This window comes from Rosa rugosa, chromosome 2, assembly GCF_958449725.1.
Source record: "Rosa rugosa chromosome 2, drRosRugo1.1, whole genome shotgun sequence".
Classification (NCBI taxonomy): domain Eukaryota; kingdom Viridiplantae; phylum Streptophyta; class Magnoliopsida; order Rosales; family Rosaceae; genus Rosa; species Rosa rugosa.
Genome location: NC_084821.1, coordinates 14,454,735 through 14,475,942, shown reverse-complemented (window position 1 = coordinate 14,475,942; position 21,208 = coordinate 14,454,735). Strand labels below are relative to the sequence as shown.

At 36.6% G+C, this 21,208-nt stretch overlaps 1 protein-coding gene across 2 annotated transcripts; it reads left to right on the top strand.

Annotated features, from left to right (window-relative positions):
• The first annotated feature begins 11,206 nt into the window (after positions 1–11,206).
• On the top strand, positions 11,207–16,670 carry LOC133729193 (telomere repeat-binding protein 5-like). Of its 2 annotated transcripts, none has more exons than XM_062156683.1 (10): positions 11,207–11,473; positions 12,699–12,897; positions 12,979–13,813; positions 13,945–14,100; positions 14,258–14,320; positions 14,422–14,501; positions 14,667–14,908; positions 15,081–15,380; positions 15,473–15,536; positions 16,021–16,670. In XM_062156683.1, the coding sequence occupies exons 2-10, from the start codon at positions 12,817–12,819 to the stop codon at positions 16,186–16,188; spliced, it is 1,989 nt and encodes a 662-aa protein (XP_062012667.1). In that variant the 5' UTR covers positions 11,207–11,473; positions 12,699–12,816; the 3' UTR covers positions 16,189–16,670. The 2 variants fall into 2 exon arrangements, with proteins under 2 accessions (XP_062012667.1, XP_062012666.1); XM_062156682.1 differs by having other exon boundaries at positions 13,945–14,154.
• The last annotated feature ends 4,538 nt before the right edge of the window (positions 16,671–21,208 follow it).

Sequence of the window (21,208 nt, the reverse complement as noted above, 5' to 3'; positions counted from 1 at the left end):
AACAATATGTCAATTCATCATCCATTATGAAACTCACACCAATCAATGGTTGTAAATTACCGAAATTGAACTCATCACAAAATTCACATCAATCAACGATTGTTAGTTATTAATATAAAGTCGATCTAATATGAAATTCACACTAATCAACTAGTGTGTCACTTGTGTGCATTCAGGCAATATACACTAACAAATTCCATGCACCTTGTAAATTACCTGACCATAAAACTTAAATTTTCTTCTATGGCATGGCTCTTTGGGATATATAAGAGCTTTGTTCTACCACTTCGTCATTCCTTTCTTCTTTGCAACAAGGTAACTTGTGTCTTGGGTAGGTATGCTGCAGATTGGCTTTGCCTTTAATGTTAGCGTATTCTGTTAAAGAACTAACCGTGTATTCCGAATAAGTTCTCCATTTTAAATGTGGGGAACAATTTTTTATGCTTAGTTTGGGAAAAATGAAGATATAGTTGAATTAATCTTCCATTCTTCATCGCCTGGATAAGTCATGGGTCAAAAGCTTACCATTTGGCACAGTCAAGTATACCATGCTATCTTTCTCTTGCCGTAGCCTTCTTGGTCTTCAACTTCATTTTCTTTTGTACTTCTTTGCTTTGGTCTACGCCATTATATAATACAAAATATCTATACATATAAGAAAATTTTACTGCATGTTGATATATAGTATATATCATTTTTTTTTATTAATAGAATTTAAAGATTTGCATTATGAATTTTTATAATGAAATATACATTTAAAATAAGATAATTTTAGACATAATAACAAGATGAACAATAAAAGAATCATCCAAATGAAATGAATCTCAAGAAACCACCGAAAAATTAAGAATTTGATAGTGAAAACATACATCTTAAACCACATTATTTTCGATATATATAAGCACAAGATCTACATGCACTATACGCTATTAACTATATATAAATTTCTGAAAACAATTCACGTAAAAGAATAATGCAACGACACAAATGATATTAGTAGATCAATTTCACCAATATATTTTACAACCTGTATATCACGTACTCAATTACAAAGCTAATTTGTAGCTAAAAAGATCAAGATGGAGACAGGATATTATGATATCTTAAGGGAACAATTTATGATTAAGTAGCGTGTAACTAAACCCATGGAATCTTTTAAAAGTGGCTTATAGTTTTGTTCTTTATAATATCCACCTGATTTTGGTGTTGAAGAATAAGGATCAATATCTGCTGCCAAAATGTAGTGATTTACAGACTGTTGGGTTGCAAAGTCTGTGTTTGAAAGGCTCCACGGAACAGAAAGAGAGATGAGCCTTGGATCTCAACCGCCACAATGACCCCAATTAGATTTATATTCATGATGAATGTGAGAGAGAGATCTGGGTGTTACTTTTACGTCAAGAAATCCTTTTCTGTTACGTGAACTTCAATTCTACTTCCTCCAGCAAACACTTTAGGTTTTGAAACGAAACATTCATATAGGATCGACTTTTCTTTTTTCTTACCATTTCCAGACCATAACAATGACTTTCTTCACAGATTAATTTTTGACTTGTTGTGGTTAAGAATTTACTCAAAGAAGTACTTTTGCTTGACACGAGAGTTTAAGACACCTCGATCTCTCTGGCTATCGGACATTTTTTCGTTATTTTAAAAAAAAATTGCATTCTAACGAGTCGAACATTAAGTTCAGGACTTTTGTTTTGCCTAGAAGTTATCGTAATATATTTCACTGTAGTATCAGTTTATATCAAAAAAAGAAATATGAGAGTGTCTTTGGGCTCTTTGTTTTTTTTAAAGAAGCGTAAGCTAGGGTTTCACCCTAGGCGTTTGTTCCTTAGCACAATGGAGGTGGAGTGGCAGCGCCTTGCTCTACCCTTTGATCCATGTGGCGTGACTTGCTTAACCCGACTCAATGCAAATCAAGTTGCTTAATATTTTAGACACATTAAGTGTTGTCTATATTTACGTGACACATAATATATGAATGATTTAACGATATCGTACAATATATGACACAACTTTTACTACAAACTTCACACCAACTCATAACTCATAATCACTTGCATGCGCAGATGACTATGGCTGTTACATTAAGCGTAATTGAATTACATGTAGTAGTGTATACTTATTACATCAGATTACTATTAGCTTATACATAAGCTCAAACTGCTTGATCATGTGATGGCATGGGCTAATTGTATGCCATTGCCAATGCGATAGAAAATGTGAGTCCTCCTATCCCTTATTACTCATGTGACACCACTCTTTTGTGGATTGTAATGTTCCTAAATGCCAACAAAAGCAGCAGACCCGTTATAACTAACCCCTAAAATTTTAAATAGAAAAAGACATTATTATAAAGGAGACAAGCAACGTTGTGGTCACATTGTTGGCATGGCATTTCCAAAATGCACTCAACATCAGCTGGCACTTCAACAAGGCTAGCCGAGAACAATTTTACATCATGCAAGCATCTTATTTTTGAGTTAGTTAATTATCACCAATACATTACCCAAATCCATGTTTGTAGTACTTGTAACTTTTTAAACAATTTTTGAGACATTGTAAGGGACAAATGAATCTGACTGTTGAGAATAAATGCGCAGTTTTGAGTTATAATTTAAGGCTACGAATTTAATACATGTGATTAAAATCTCATTTGTCACTCATAGTTCCCTAAAAACGTGTGTGTGTACCACCACATGTGGTCGAATTGGTAAGAGCCTCCAGGTGTGAAACCCTCACACCCGGATTTTAATCCTGCTGACACTGATTGGAGTTTAAATCTCAATCTATTCCTGTTGCCAAGGAGATCAGAGGAAGCGTTTTAACATGACCTCCCGGCACGATTAGTCTTTGGGCCTAAAAAGTCTTTAAGAATACTGTGTGGTCACGGTAAAAAATAAAATAAAAATGTGTGTGTAAATGGAAGACATTAAAATTATTTATAATTACGATTATCGAAATGGGTGTTTCCGACTATGAACAAGTGTTGAGAGTAGCCTATCATGATTTACATAAAAATCTAAAGTAGAACAAATTAAAATGTATTATAGTAGTCGATTGTCTGATCACATGAATAAATCTCACTTTTTAGAAATGGATAAACAATACAACTACAAACTAATATAACTAGATATCATTGTCGCTAAAAAAGGGCTACTCTACTCACCAAAAAGAACATAATTGTGGTGCTCAAAATTGAGACTCGTTGATGCAATACATAATAATCTCTGTCAATTACAGAAAAAAAAAATTACAGGTAAAAAATTTAATGTAATATGTATCATTCAAAAGTATTGTCGAGTTTACTTTCGCTCTTAATTATTAATATTTAAGATATTTATTTTTTTAAGCAGTGTATTCATAGTATTTTATACCCTATACAAATCTAACTTTTTTCTGGTGAATCATACATATATATCTGCTGTAGCCAGAGATTCATCCAGCCAGTAAACAAGAAAATAAGAAATGATGCACTTTTAGTTTTTCCAGCTTTCTTGGGATCCCTTTCTCTCTCTCTTCCACGCTCATATTCATATGGGCCAGCTTGGATGACCTAATGAAAAATACTTAGGTGGGGGCTTCCCCACCACGTGGCCTTACGGCCACCCAATCAGAGGAAAGAAAGTTTTTCATTTTTTCCGAAAATGCCCCTGCTCCCTAATGTGCAATACCAAAAACACCCCCCTCTTGGGCGGTGATTGGCCCTCCCCACCACGTGTCCGTGCGGGTGCCCTACGCAAGATTATCTCTGAGCTAATTAGCTACCTGCCAAACCCAAACGATCTTACTTGTCGATCATGTGACTCTTCACACCTGTCATGCCATGTGCCTTTCATATATTTAACAAACTCGATTCTTTCGCACAGAGAAGATGGAGATTTCTTCAGCCATTTTTGCTGGACGTACATAATGTACTTTCATGATTTCGATCATCTTTGCTTCACAGATCTAAGGACCTGAAGACATGATCTATTCTTGAAACACTTGTTATGTATTGGATTGATTCTGGAAGGCATGAAACATTCTTCACGGATCCCCAATCTTGATCGATCTCCAAAATACGTATGTAGTATACTATAGATCGATTATGTCAATTTTTACTCCAGATGTAACGTGACTATAGTATATATGCTGAATATCAACTAGGAGAACAAATACAAAGTACACACTCAACATAAAAATTTACAAATCATATATTCTAAATATACTAAAGCTCCTAGCACTGTTCATCACTGTTCAAAAAATGAAGTGACGGTTTTACTCCCGTCTTTTGACTTCTAATTCTAAATATACTAAAGCTCCTAGCACTGTTCAAAAAATGAAGTGACGGTTTTACCCCTGTCTTTTGACTCAAATTACAATTCTACCATAACCTTTTTTTTTTTTTTTTTTAAGGGAGAATAATTCTGTTTTGTATTTGTAAATTTCTACAAATCATGGAAAAAGTTTATTGTTGTTGTTGTATCATATTTATTGTTAATCTATTATTAACAACAAAACAAATCATATTCTAAGTAGCGCCTATATTTTTCAGATTGCGAGTATTTATCTATTACATATGAAGCTTGGAAAAAAAAAAACAAATCCGCAGCATCGCGCTGGTCAATTTACTAGTGCATAACTAAGCATGTGGAATTGTTGATTTTGTGGTACAAAATTAGTTAGGATTTAGGCTCTCTTGACTTTGCTAACAATGAGTAGAAGTAGAAGTAGAAGTTGGGTGGAAAGTGCTTCTTGCCACACTCAACATGACTTCTTTAGTAATTTTTGTTTTTCTTCGCTCAACAGAAAATGTCAAAATTTATTTCATGCTTGAGGAAGTATTACAAAATATTTGACAACTCATAGATGGTTGCCATGACAAAAGATATCTAATAAAATGCTTGCTCACTTAAGGGACTGTGAGGGACAAGTGAATCTAACGGCTGAAAATGAATGCACAGTTTTAAGTTGTTATAATTTATGCTTTTATATTTAATATATGTGGTTGAGATGCATTTGTCCCTCACAGTCCCTTAAGTGAGCAAACCTGTAAATAACAAGACCCTAAATAAAGCACCAAATCAAATGATTTATGACAATTATCACTAACATTATTATGCTCGGGTGATAAGTTAATTGTAAACTCAGTCGTGCTTAACTGTTTTTGAATTTATATCCAAATGTGAAAAGTAAAGAGGCAGATAGAATAAATTTATTTGACTCATTGTTCTCCGCCATTGAATTTAAATCCAAATACAATTGGAAACTACTGAATACAGCGTGATCAATTGACTACGAGAACATGACTTTGGCTAACATTTATAAATATTGCATCAAACATCATGTCATCATCTCGTCCCCAAACATCAAAGTTTACAAAAATGCAGAGAACTCATTTATTTGAAACCTCCACCACATCAGGCTCCCTATAGAACTAATATCAGATATGGTCGTAAAGCTGCACTTCGAAACTTCACGAATCAAATTCCTCGTCCTCATTGCTTTCAAAAGGCATGGAGCTCAAGCCAGTACGAGTTCCAACTCCAAAACCCTAGAGAGCCCCTCTCTTGTTATTATGGCGAGTTTATTAAGCAGGTAACACGACTCAATAGAAAATAAGAATACAATCAATTTGATCTTCAAACAAATACCATAAAGTTCAGGGTCAATATACATGATTTCAATTTTTTGTTCATCTTCATACGAAGGTACGTATGATCCCTTAGAAAAGATAAGTAATCAATTTTGAGATGGAAATCAAGGAAAGTCGTTTTCTATCTTATCTACTTAATTAATTGGTTTCCGACTCTGTAATAGTTGACATTCAGGCAACGCCGTGATGCATTAAAACCCACAATTACCAACTGAAAAACATGTCTTTTCGCATCGGTAGAATACATAAATGGTTTTACGAAGACCAATTAGTCAATGTTAATTAATAAATATTTATTAACCTCTTCCTTCAATCAGAGGTCGTTGGCCATCAATAAACTCGTCAATTTTCGCAGACAATAGTGGACATTTTGTTTTTTAGGCCACAAGAAGGGTTAGGGTTTTAGGATATGAGAAAGATTGTCTAGTCCATATAGCAATATATTGTATGTTTTCGGCTTCCCTCCTCGCGGTTTTGTTCTTAGGTTCTCATCAAAAAAGCATCTTGGTACGGGGAAGTGAGTCTACGATATGGGATCTCATAATTCACCCCCTTTAGGGGCTCGACGACCCCATCGACACACACTTCCAGCCGGGGAGTGGCTTTGATACTATTTTGTCACAGCCTAGTTCGCATAACAAGATATTGTCTGTTTTGGGCCCTGCCCTCACGGTTTTATTCTTGGGCTCCTACTCGAAACGTGTCTTGTTATTTTTTTTTTAATCGGATAAACCTATCTAAGCCAATATTAAACTCATTAAAGTCTAAATGGACGATCGCCGGAAAGCAAGCCTAAAACGAGCAAGAACAAGTGAACAACCTCGCTATTCTAAGGAAAACTCATTTATCTAGTCTAATTTGCCAGCACGCCATTGTGGTACAAATAACAACTAAAAACATCTTAGAACAACTCATAGAGGTTACTCCAACTCTATAAGGCTTGTAACCAGATGTCTAATAGCAGAGATTTAAGAAAATACTAGCTCCTCCCCCTTAGGGTTGGAGCCAGTACCGTCCTCAACCTCTTCAGGAGCCAACAACCTCGGCAACAGGTTGGTCTTGTTCTTCTTGTCCATTGCAGTAGACTCAACCAGCCCAAGTTTGAGCTCCTCAAATCTTGGCCCAGAAGCCCAAACACCCCTCATTCTAGGTTTGAGTCCAAGCCCAACGACCCAAACCCAAACCCAGGCCAACCTAGCCCTCTGATTCCAGGCTGCCTCTGCTGCCGGCAAACCCTCCGGCGGCCGACCGTGCCACTCCTCCATCATGCTTCAACCAATGATCAGCAGAGTCCGACAAAAGCTCATCGACCTGTACGATACGCCGCTACCAGTCGCCAATCAAGCCTCGACGTTAATCACCTTTGCTTCAAAAAACTCGATCTGTGCTCCGATGAAAGAAAAGAAAAAAAAAACGGCCAAGACCCGTGTCTCGTCCCGCTCTTCTTCACCGTCAGTGCTGAGCCTTGGCTTCCAGCAAACCAGATCCACCTAGAATCAGAGACCGGATCAAGAGATTCAAATCGACAGCTCTCTCCCTGTTCTATCTCGGCGCTACAGCCACAAGCCGGAATCAGTCCGACTTTCTGCTGCCACCAAACCCACGCTGAAACCCACGACGATCTTGCTGGGCCAAAACAGACAGCAATCCGTAGAGATGCTGCCGCACTAGACTCAAAACCTTAAGGCTCTGCTTGCTTGAAACGTGTCTTGTTATGGGGATGTGAGTCTGCACATACAAAGCACATTACCTATTCTCTCCCAAATGATGTGGGATCTCACAAAGATCCATGAGAAAAGCCAAGAGGAATTGGAATTTTGGTTTTGAGTAAATATTCTCTATTTCTAGAGCTTACCGGTATATGTAAGTAACTTTTCATCTAGATGAAGTAAGGATTTGAATTAGGGACTCAGCCAAATAATATGAGGAAAATTTAGCAGTGAATTAAATTTATTATGGAAAGTACTTAAAATTTATTATGGAAAGTACATATCACTATACACATCCAAAACATTCAAATCATGAAGAATGCAAATCATATGTATTAAATTATTGCAATTCCCTATCACATATTAGTAAAGGCAAAGTACACATTTGAACCCTATAAGCTTTGTGATTGACGGTTGAGTTTCGTGAGAGTTGGTAGCACAAGTTTCATGTTGGGGAAGATGGTATAGTCCATCCTAGTCTAATAACATTTAGCATGTAAGGGTCTTCATTAAGTTTAAGAAGGAAAAGGAAAGAAAAATGACAATTTCAATCATATTATTAAAATTTCATATACAAACACATTCAAGTATGTATGAAAGAAAGCGAAAGCCCGAATGGTCTAAACTTAGCCAAAAAAAAAGAAAGTGAAAGCCCTAAAAAAAATACGATTATCAAATTTGCCATGTTACCATGTGATAATCAAATCTAAGTAAAATGTCATAACATTATTTTTTCATCACATATTATTTTCGGAGATTGAAAAACAAAAATCTCCTAATACTTGTCTCATGCATGCAGACTCTCTCCTTATCCAAGTTAACCCAAATTGTTTCACAATGCATTATCGACCAAAAAATCTATTTCATAGTTTCAATAAAAAAGTTCGCTAAACAAAAAAAGCGACCAATTGTAACTCTCCAACCAAACTCTCCTAAACCAAGTGTGCCTAACTACCCCCTTAATTTTCCTAAACAGAGTGCGACGGAACAGAAAGTTTTGTTTTTCTCCTTGAGTAGGGTCCAGCCACTCCCTCAGCGCCACGTGTAACGATAAGTTCCCACGTTCTTACAACGTAACCAGATTGTCCAGATAGATAGAGAGATAGAACTCATAGAAGAAGAGGAAGCGAAAACCTTGTTCATGTCCGACGACGTCATCATCTTTCATACTTGGCATCCCCACTCCTCTCGCTCGACACGCGTCACCTCCGCCCGGCCCCACCTCCACTTTAATCGCCATCACCACTCCTCAAATTAACTCCCACTTCGCTTCCCCACCCGTTTTTTCTCTATTTTTCATTTACAAAAATGACCGGTCCCACCCTCCCTTATCCCCCGAATTAACCGCCGTTTGCTCTTTTCGCTCTCCACCAGCCACTCCGCCGTTATCTCTAACGGAGATTCCCCCATCGTGCTCCCACTCGCCAAAAAGCGACCAATCGGGGCATCCTCCCTCGCCACGTAGGACTCGCAACCAACCAAAAAAAAAAATATATATTTATTAATTCTTTTTAAAACGACGGCCACAGGTTAACGCTGATGAAAAGCACGCAACATGCTTATCGGGATAACTGCTGGAAACGAATAGAAACAAAAAAATAAAAAAACGTAAGGTGTAACGTTTATATGGAATTGACGAAAATACCCCCTTCACGTCGATCGGATCCATGTCTAGATCTGAAAGACGAGGAGGAGGAGGGAAGGAGATAGAGCAAGGAAGGCATAAAATAACGGGGTAGTGTCCGAGACGACTCCTAGATCCCTCTCTCTCCCTCTCTCTCTGCGGGCTGGTGTGGCCCACGTGAATAGTTTATTATTTTTCTACGTAACTGCCCCCAACTCTCTTCTGTTTTATTTCCCCCCTCTCTTCCTTAAAAACTGTTGATGCTCTACGGCTTGCTCACTTAAGTGTGTTGGTTTTTTTTTTTTTTTCACAGCGTTTCGGTTTCTCTACGGCTTTTTTTTTTTTTTTTTTTTTTTTTTTTTCTGATGGCAGTTTCAGTTTCGGCTTCTTTTTCTTAAAGACGAACGGATGCGTCTGGATGTAGTCTTGTAGACGTAAATATGGAGACAAGGATAATTACCAACTCGGAGTTATACGCATTTATAATCATATAGTCTATTATTGAAAAAATAAATTTACTCTAGTAACTTAGTTTTGTGTGTTTTGTGGACTGAGGTGAATGGAATTGTATGTTCATCATAGTTCTTCTAGCTAATGAATGTGTATCCATACTTTGAATGAATTTAGTCTACTTTTAATTATTGATAACTTTCAATTTTCATAAATTTTTCGCAACATTAACCATTTTACGATTGTTTATTTATCATGTCCAACGAAATGTATTAGGGTTTAAGAGGAAGGTGAATGAAGATAAAGCATTTCTTAAATGAACTTATCATAAATTAGAATGTGCTAGTTCAGAGATTTTATTTCTTTGAATGAATTTGTTATGTTCCACAACCGTGAATGTTGATATAGGTCTTCCTAGGCAACACAGGGAAGGCATTGGTATGACGAATGCCACTAGGGTTTAGAAGAAATAAACTAACACGTTGCAAATCACAATTTGATGCGTTATTGATCTTTTTTTGTTAGACATATATGATTCCGCAATGATAAACGTCGCGACATAAACTAATGATTTGAAATTATTTGCACGTGTAAGATATGACATTTAAAGTATTTTAACGAATGCTAGTTAGTGGTATTCAGGAAAAAGTTGGAGGAAAGAGAGACGTTTCTCATGATTTAACACTTCGTACATTACGTCATTTCTGTTACAGATTGATTTTATTCTATTTCGACGACTAGAATTGGTAGTATGGATCCCACACCAGTATTCAATTCATGAAATTATATATAAGTAAGACAACATGAACACGCTCGACAGATGTACAACATGAACACGTCCAATCTATTCACAATAACGGTTTAACAGTAAAGACAAATTTATAGGTAAATTCTGTTTGTTACGCATTATGCTCACTTGATTAACCACAACTGCTTTTGTAGGTCTCACACATAATATGAGTCATAATTTTGTAATGCGATACAACAGATGCTGCTAGGGTTTAGAAGGAAAGTTGGAGGGTTGAGAAACTTTTCACGAATTAACACTCATAGATGACTATTTATGTCATTATAAATTTGATTTCCCTGAAAAATTTAACAATTTATTACTCTATGCACGCAAGATATTTGATGCAAGAAAAATGTGTGTGACAAAATCTACAAGAGTTAATGGGAAGATAAAATTGCCTTACTTTTCCAGTTTTCCTAGATTTCATTCATAACACGTCTAATCTTATCAAAAACATGCAATTAAAAATCCATGGCAAATTTTGCATCAATAAAATCACCAATATCCTCCAAATCCGTTATTGTACTAGTTATTTCTTCACAACTTTATAATAGGCCCTAGTTTGGTAAGTACAACTTATTTTTCAGTTTATTCATTTCTTTTTTCTTGGTAACCAAACACCATCCGTTCAATTCAACTTTTATTTGAGAAGACCAGAAATATTCCCACATGTGGTAAAAACACCAATTCAAAATTTACAGAACCCAAAAAAAAAAAAAAAAAATTGTAAAATAAACTCCTTCATGACCCAACGTTTTTCTCGATCAGGCGGGCCAGAATCAGCCACATGAAGGCAGAGCCCTCCAAATGTCATCATCTCAAGGCGCATGGAAAGTGGGTCACCCAAACGCGAAGAACCGGTCCTTTAGGTGGTTTCCACACACCTACTATAGCCGGTAAACCCATGGGTAATTACCGGTAGGTTCGGTGAGAGGGGGTCAATGGTATAAGAACTGGGGGTTTAAGCCAAGGATGGGTGGTTTTCAGAGGGTTTTGGCGATCAGAGATTTTGAGAGAGAGAGAGAGAGAGAGAGAGAGAATCTGAGAGATGGGTTGCGTCTGAAACAAAGAAAATTTCAGAACAAAATTCCGGGAAAATATGGGGTAGGAAGAAAATGGGCGTGAGAAAATTGTGGGTGTGGTAATTGGGAAACAGATTTTTGTTGTTTGAATTCGCTGACAATTCTCCGATCTTACATTTGCCTGAAACTTCTCGAGCCCTTTGGATTTCCGTGTGTGCAGATTACAACTTTGAGGTGAGTTTTGGTGGGTTTTTGTATTCATGATTTCTGCAAAAACCTCCGGTGGGGTTTTCCGATTTCGATGAGCCCTTTTTCCTGAACGCTACGGTTGAAAGTGTGGGGAAAGGGGAGAGAATTGTTTGTTTTTTCAGCGTGAAATTTAAGCAAAAGCCTTGACAATTCTGGGTTTTTTTTTTTCTTTTTGCGGTTGTGAATTGTGAGGAATCAAATGGGTCTTTGTTGGTGACTTGATTTGATTCCGTTCATTGATTTTCATGGATGATCTGTTCTCGAAATTCAAAATTGGGTTTGATGTTTCGATCTGAGTTTTGGGTTGGTAATTCATTGCTTTTATGCCAATTCTCGTTTGAAATAAAAAAGTTTTTTTCCTCTGAGAATTCAAGGCTTTGAGACTTTTCTCTTTTTGTTTTTTTTTTTTTTGTCTCTTCTGCAAATCCAATCTGAATTATGTGTTCTTCAGGGTCGATCTTGGCTCAGGGTTTTAGACTTTTTTTTTTTTTTTTTTCCTCTTGGTCTTTTAATCATGGCATCACATGAATTTTTCTTTCTCAATTGTTTCTGATTTTCTGTTTTCGATGGCTACAATTCTTATTCAGATCTGTATCTTGGGTTTGAACCTGGGGTTTTGCTGTGGTTTAAGGCTTTTTTTTTTTTTTTTTTTTTTTCTTTCCATTTTTCCCTCTTCTCTTTTATTCCGTCTAAAATGGCAATTTCTGCTATTCATGGTTGAACTATGAAGAAGGTTTATGATGGGGTTCAATTAACATTTACTGTTTCGTGTTTGTCTCTTTTTTAAGTTTAAAAAAGAGATAGAAATTGTGAGACTTGGGTTGGTTTTCTTATTTTTTTTTCTTCTTTCTATTCTGGGTTGCTATGTTTATGTAAACTTGTAGTCGGATCACGTGGATCTGACGTGGGAGTTACAGAAATGAATTTATGATCCTTGTTTTTTTGAATTGAACTAACATTTTCGGAGTTTCTGTCGGTCAATTTTGGACCTCTATGATTACTTGAAACCAAATGCAATTGCTTTTGGTTTCTGATACTTTGCTGGGTTCGATGGGTATGCCATTTGGTAAACAATTTGGGAATTGATTGATTCTTGCTGTGCTGTGCAAACTGTGTTATGATATTAAGATGCATTGTCTGAATTTATTTTCCGTGATCCGACAATTGAGGTTGATTTTGCAATACTCATTGCTTGTTCATCTATTTTCAGGACTTTTCTTTTGGATTCTGAGAACTGGTAGTTGGTGAAGTGTATATTTGTTGAAAGAAGTTTGTACAGTCCTGGTTCTTTGTGGTTGATGTGCTAATCGTGGTATGATTTTGGAGAAATGGTGTTGCAGAAGAGGTTGGATTATGGATTCAATGGCTTTCAGGTGCCGGTCACTCCCCGGGCTCCGAGATCAGCAAGGGTATATATATATTCTCTAACTTGCGCTATTTGCAGTTTATATGTTTGAATCTGTATGCTTAGTTTTCTTTGTGATTTTCAGAGAAGGAGTACAATTAGCAAGAGAGTTGAGGACAATTCAATGGGCGCATTTGACTTATTGGCCACCGTAGCTGGCAAGTTATTGCTCGAGGGAGAGAGTTCTCCTGCTTCCAGTCATACATCGACTGGAAAAGAAAAGTGCTCAATCATTAACGAAAGTTGTCCGGATGGAGACAAGCCATTGAAAGTGGAACCTTGTGATCAAGGTAGCTGTGACAGGAAATTCTTTGTGTCTGATAATATCTCACAGGGTCATAATCAAAGTTGCAGCTCAAAGGAGTCTCCAGTTCATCAGAATGAAAGCCATTCTGTAATGACAACTTCTAATTGCTCGGAGAGGTTTGTTTCTGATATGTTGGTGGGTGGAAAATGTAAGAATGAAATAGGAAGTTTTACTAGCAAAGTACAGGCAGGCTCCTCAGTGTACAGGGAGTCTGGTGAATGTAAATTAGATGGTGAAGCTAAAGTAATAGTAAAAGATGAGACTAATAAGAGGGGGGAGGTGCTAATTGGTACTGGGGCTGATATGTGCAGTTTAGAGGACCCTATGGTCTGGGAAGGGGAACCTCCCGCACTAGTCAGTTCAGATAGTAGTACCAAGGTGCCTATTTGTGTAGACCATATCCCTCAGAAACCTATCCTTGCTAGCAGGGATGATGTAAAAATAGTTAGTAGAGATGATGACGAAAATTCCTCTGGGTGTACTCACCCTAGTACCACTACAAGGTATCTAAGGACCGCACAGCGGATTGGTGACCGAAGAATAAGGAAAGTATTGGCTTCGAGGTATTGGAAAGCAGCTCCAAAGATGAAGGATGGGGCACATTCTAATTCTTGTAAGTGGCTGCCTTGTACTTAAAATGTGTGGTTTTTTCAGAAGTTTTGTCAAGTTTCTTTAGCCAGGATGTTGAATTTAGTGATCTTGCTAACTGTATTTTTGCTCTGTTTTTTGTTTTGAATCTTTTAGATAGGGATATGCGACCAATTTACCATGGCAGGAAGAATGGTTACAAACGCCAGAGATCTCAGATGAATATGCCTTTTAAGAAGAGGAGGCTTTTTGACCGTAGCACAGTTCTAAAATCCAATGGAGGTATTAGTAGTGTGAGCTTCTTTGACTCAGGTGAGAAGGGAATCACTGGAAATGCTCCTGCCTCATGTTCAAAGATGCAAGGAGGTCATTTTCAGACTACATGCTTTTCAATCTGAATTTGATTACCTTAATGTTGAGATGCATGCTCTTCAATTTTTTTACTAATTAGTTTGAAAATATTATGCAGCCAATGCGACATCTTCTTCAGTAGCAGGTCAACATTCAACTTTCCAATCTAGGAATTCTCATGGTATGAGAATCTTTGATGAAGTGCATCATACGTACATTTTAAACTTGATTGGCGTCTAACATTCCAAGAGGTTCTGATATAAAGTTTCTTTCTGTTTTCAGTGAAGCTCAGGATCAAGTCTTTCAGGGTGCCAGAACTATTCATTGAAATTCCAGAGACTGCAACCATTGGTTCATTGAAGGTAGCTTGGGATTTCTCTTCTGCATTTCTCTATACTTTGGCTAGTAGACCATATGTTTGTCAGGGCAAGTGATGCTTGTTGGAGTGTACCTCAAATAGTCTGTCTGACCCATTAGACAATTGGTCATAGTTTGCATCCTAATATGATTGTACATCTGTTCTGCAGAAGACTGTTATGGATGCAGTAACAGCTGTTCTTGGCGGTGGATTGTGTGTTGGTGTACTTCTTCAGGGAAAGAAAGTAAGAGATGACACTAAAACTCTACAACAGACAGGAATTTCTCAAGATGACCAGCTAGATTCTTTGGGATTTACTTTGGAACCTAACCCTCCCCACACTCCCACACCGCTATGTTCTGGAGATTCTCCCCGTATGCTTCCTTGCGACGTACTTCAGCCTTTAACAAGGTAATGCAAATATACTCTGGGAGAGTCTTTGTTTATTTCCTGGCATAATTGTGGAAGAGTTATATACATCAGTCTGTCCTAGTTGTTATCCAAGCATATTCTCCTAGGGTTACTTTCAGACCAAGACTAGAAAGTTGTACCATTTGACTGACTGATGATGATTTTGTATCAGGTACGCACCTGATCCTAGTAGTGAAGCCTCACTCGAGCCTCATATGGCTGCTTTAGGAAGCTTCATCGAAAGCGATCATGATTCAGCACCCTCTCCAACCGATACGTCCGCTGACAAAAGCACGACAGATTCTAAAGCTCTGGTTGTTGTGCCGGAAATGAGTGCAGAGGCACTAGCTGTAGTTCCTGGGAACAGGAAATCAAAGCGGTTCGATATTGGGCAGCGCCGAATTCGTCGACCCTTCTCTGTTGCTGAAGTGGAAGCACTTGTTCAGGCGGTTGAGAAACTCGGTACTGGAAGGTATTTAAATGAAACATGAACATAAACTCTGGTTTAAGTTTCTATTATACTCACAAGCAGAGCCCCTTGAACTTAACTCTGGACTTTTACAGATGGCGTGATGTGAAGATGCGAGCTTTTGAAAATGCCAAGCATCGAACTTATGTGGATTTGAAGGTGAGGCTCTAGTTGCCATTATTATTATTAGTATTTTCCTGGTTCCTAGTAGAACTTGAGAGGCGGGTAAACATTTTAAAATTTTAAATTCAAAGGATGTTAGCTCCATGTGATTGTTTGATTTCTTTCCTGATCGTTTTATTAAAAGTCCTTTCAATGGGTAGGGCCCACTAGAGGGGGGAAGTTAGTTTGATCTGTTCTGCCTCATGGTTTGCTTGTATTAGAGGCAATGATTTCAGTCTTTATAGCTTTGCTGGTTTGCTTAACTTTTATCTGTTACAATACAACTGCCTCAAGGAATCTCTCATATTCTACTTACACGCTTCTTTTAATCCATCTACCTTTCAACATATTTCACATTACCCATCTTGCCCATCTTTGCCTCATCTATTACCTTTTGCTATTATTCTGTTTGTAGACTGCTTGAAGTTAGGCATGTGATTATGGTTGGTTTGGTTTGTGACGGTGCTTTTGGGGTTTGCAGGATAAGTGGAAAACACTTGTGCACACGGCAAGAATATCTCCTCAACAAAGGAGAGGTGAGCCTGTCCCCCAGGACCTCTTGGATCGGGTCCTTACCGCGCATGCTTACTGGTCCCAGCAGCAAGCAAAGCAACAGCTCAAACATCCCGAGAGCTGTGTTCTGGTCTGAACAAAAATAGAATGGGAAATTGGTGGGGTTTAGAAGGGTATGTCTAGAATTTTCGAATTAATTTTTTTCTTTGTATCTTTGTTAATGATGTAAAAAAAGTAATGACAAAAAGGAGTATTAAGTTGAAGAAAAGGTATGTAATATCTGTGGGTGGTTCTTTCTTTCTTTTTCCTTTGGTACTTTCCCTGAATGGAGAGGCTGGGGTTTTGTAAATGGTTGACTGAATAAGAAGAGGAGAGATTGCTGACAGAATTCTTTCGAAACCCAAAGATGTTGTTGGTGTTTCCCTGATGTTTTTTCTTTGCCCATTTCCGTTGAAGAAGATGTAGGAATCGAAGCTGCTACTGTTTGTGGAGCTTTGGTACATTGGTCTGTAATTTTCCTTTAGTTACTTAGGCATTAATGCAATGCGGTTACTTCTTGTAATATTGTTTCAATTTGCAATGGATATATATTTTGAGGGTCAACTTGGCCTTCTCCAATTCAAAGTCTCTCCATCTCTCTTGAATAAAGAAGCATTGCTGTGTACCATGTTATGCATTCATTGGATCATGTGGGTTTGATTCGAAATGGACCGAGATGACCTTGGAGCTGTTACTATTGGATCAGATCCAAATCTCTATATTATAGTCTTTCATAGAGGGCCAGTCAGATTGGAATCGATTAGGGATAATGATGCATATGCTGTGCTTAGAATATAGGGTTCAGATTGGAGGCTTTAGAATATAATAGGCAAGAACAATGATTAAGAGTCCTTAATTTTTAATTCGAATCAACTTTTGGTAACATGAGGATTCTTTCAACCCAACTTATACGACCAGGTTCGTGAGTTCGTCCATTTATAACTTCTTTTATATTACGTCAGATTATTATGTTCACTTTATTATTAATGTTCTGGTTATTTTGAGATAAATTTTCACTTTATTGTTGTTGCAGTCTTTAATAGAAAAGTAAAACGCTTGAAAAATTTAATTATTTAAGGCTAAATTACCCTCACCGCCAAATTAGTGGATAATGATGTGACCCTTGATGAGTAGGGGAGCAAAATAGAGAATTGGAGGAAGTGTTCCGTAGGTTTCTTCCACCATAAGTTGTTAAATCTTAACTGTGTGTGGTGTGGATTTCCTTATAGAAAAGCTAAAGATAGAATACCACCTCACTTGAGATTTTGTACGTGCTGTTAAGAGTAAGGAGAAGAAGAAGATAAGAAGAATATGCTTATTACTATAATATGCCATTGCCAAATCAAATAATTGAGCTACCCTCGTGTATCATTCAAACCATTGGTCCCTCCATGAATGTCACTGTAACGTTCCTACCATACCAATATGCCATACCATACCATATTAGCTATCACTTTCTTGTACAAGTGACTTAATTGTACACACAGGAACATGGATAAATAGATAGACAAGATGACTAGTGGGTATCAATAAAAAGAACATGGGTTTTCACTATTTTCAGTTGTTAATGCAAGAAGATAGATATTATAGCTAGTGTGTAGTTACAGGACCAGCCTAATAGTTCTATAAATGGTTACTACATGCATTTTCATTTTGGGACTCTAAAAAAATCCTAAAAATTTAACTAGTATGCAGTATCTTTATCATCTTTTGTTATTTGGGTTTCAATTTTAGCCTCATTAATTTCTGAACTGTGGCTGGCCGGCCATGATCTCTGAAATTTTGACATAAATGAGGGAGATATGTGGAGATGAGTCCAATCGGAGGTGGGTTTGCCACTTCCATGCTTGCGCGCTAAATCGCTAATTACACAAAGAATGCGATGAAGGTCATGACCATTATATATATATATATATATATATATATATATATATATATATATATATATATATATATATATTTATTTATTGTTTTGTTTCTTCATGATTTTTCTCGAGAAGTTTTAAATACACACCTCTAATTTCTTAATACACACTCATTACTTAATACACCTATCATTTAATTTCTCATTCTAACATTTTACTAAATACACAACCCAAATTACCTAAAATATCCTTAAACTTAAAAACCATGAAATACACTATTATTTAACATTTGATTAGTATATATAATTGACCATATTAATTACTTGTGTTAGTTATTGGGAAATCAATAAGGATTCATTATTGTTCCCTTCAAAGTTCAAATAGATGCTTAGAAATAGGTTTTATATCATTTGAGTTCTCATCCATTAAACATCCAGTTGATCAAGTATAAAATTTTGATTCGAACATTCAACCAAAATTGTATCAGTAGTTTATTCACAATGGCGGAACTACGAAGTTGTCATTGGATGGTCAAACACATTAACAATTACAAAGTTTTATACCTGTGATGTTTTATATTAGATAATATATTGTCTAATAATCACTTTTAGATAAAAAAAAATGAACTAAAAGTGGGAGTAAAGCGATATGTTTTAAAAATATTTAATGCTATTGATTTCGAAATTCTAAATTACATGGTATCTCACCCTATTTAATTACAGTTCATTTAAGGAAAATTTAAATTAGATGGTTTATAACTTTATTCTTGTTTTAAATGAGGATGCCATGTATAGAAATTCGTTGTGTTTATAGTTATAGAATAATATAAGGAACATATGATTATTATTATTATTATTATTCTTTTAATACATAGGTGTCTATTTTGGTAATTTAACCTACCTAGAAAATCTGATTTGAAATATAAAATAATAGGGATGTATATTAAGTAGTTTGGGGTGTGTATTTAAAATTTCTCATTTTTCTCTAGAGGAATTTAAATATCTCGTTATGAAATTCAACGAGGGGAAAAATGTTTTCGAAAAGTTTGAGAGAAGACGGTCTTCACTAAGGGCTTTATATGTATATGGATTTTAGGATGAGCTGCGCCATTCATGAGAGATTGACAGGCTTGGTTGATTTAGCCCAAATTTAGACGCTTAGCCCATCCTGTGAATAGGGTTATAACAATTTAGACCCGTCAATTCTCGGATGGAGAATGTCAAAAAAAATTCTCGGATGGAGAATGCCATGCATGATAAAATGGGTGCTCAAATGATCTTCCCAAAACCTAGAAAGAACGTTTGAAAAGTCTTATTCACATGAAGGTATCGGTATTCAGTTTCTAGGTGTTACATGTAGGAAGCAAGACAGTCTGTGTGAGTTTGAGGACCATGGCTGAAGGGGGCGCTCAATGCATGGCATTAAGCAACAAGCGTTACCGGGTTCGTTGGTAGAAGCGATCCCAATATAATGATTCAATCATGCAGTTTCGATTAATCTCCTTCACTTCTCAAGATCTCAATTAAACAGGGTTAGAAAGGAAACTGAATTGCCCTTAGTGGCAGACTCATCAATAGCCTTTTACTTTTTGCGGCTTAGAGCTCAGACTCTTGAAGAGAGGTTGGGATCGTATGAAAGAAAAAAAAATCTGCGAGAGAAGTTGTCATTATGTACGAATAGAAGTTTTGGTATTGTGGGAACACCAATATAGTTGTCATTAAAAATCTTCCCATTCTCTATTCTTGTTATAAATATTATTATCTATGTGGCCGTCCACATAAATACTCATTAGTTATGTACTTTGAAGTAAACCCTACATCTATATAAAGGAGGCTAATGAGACTGAATAAGAACACTTCTACTTCTTCCCAACTATTGTCCCTCTATATTTCCCGTACTTTATATAACACGTTATCAACACGTTTTGCTTTTTTTTTTTCTCTTAAAAACTCGATGATGATCTAAGACATCTTGGTGCAATGTTTGTTACTTTTGACCATGATTCATGATCTATGAGTTTAATTATCATAATTATAGCGGTTGATTTTGTTTAACCCATACATGTTTTGATTCGCAGGTTATGTAATTATGCAAACAAATTGTTTCTATTTGGATATATTACCATGCTTCATAACATATCTTGATTAAGGGACGGCTAGCTACTGACTTGCTATCAAATCATTTGTTTCGATTGGCTTTAGCCAACAAATAAAAGGGGCCTTTATATATATTATCAGTGAGTATATAATTAGCAGGTTTGAAAAAATGATCATGGTAAGGTATTGTTTCACATACAATTGCTAGCTATTCTTCACATTGATGTAGGACGAGATTTTAGCTAATTTCAACCAAAAATCTCGAAAAGAAAGAAGCGTCTTCACATTAAGAAGAATAATTTGAATATTGGAAATTGGTATTCAAATAGGCTTCTTAATGATGAAATTAATCATAAATTACTCTTTTGGATATATCGGGATTCTCGAGCAAAATCTTGACTGAGATTCCAAACGTAATATTCTTTAGTATCTAGGATTTTATTTTCGATTTTTATTTAATCAGGTTTAATTTGGTTTCCTAGTTTTAGTCTACAATAAATTGTTCTTTATATTTTCTAGTTGTATAATACTATGTGCCCTATATAAGGCACGTCTTAGATTGTAATTTTCATTCAAGTTATCAATAAAAACCAAATATTAGAGAAGTTTCTCTATGTTTCTTACGGCTGTGCTCGTAATTGCTAGTGGATTCTAGCTCATCTCATATGGCTTTCGGCGCTTGACGGAGTCTCTTACTATCGTGTTCACCCTTCCCGCATCATTTGGTATCAGAGCGGGTATCGCCCGCTTCTTAGTAGACGACGATCAAAGGGAGAAGTTCACTACCACCAACCTCAACGACGTTGGTCGTAGAGTATCTATCAAAGAAAGTTCATTGAAGAGGAACATGCCAAGGGATTCGCCCTAGGACAACCTCATCAATCCAAAAAAAAAAAAAAAGAGAAAAAAAGAAGAAGAAGAAACATGGAACGTTGGATATTCACAACGCCGGATTACGACGACTTCCGAACTATATGTGTCATCAAAGACAAGGTATGCTCTGTAATAATTGACAGTGGTCTACGAGAGAACTTTGTAGCAAACAAAGTTGTGGAATATTTTCAATTACTGACAGTGAAGCTGAGTGATCCATACTGGATTCCATTTGGAGAGGATGAATATGCACAAGTAATAGAGGTTTGTAAAGTTCCTGTCT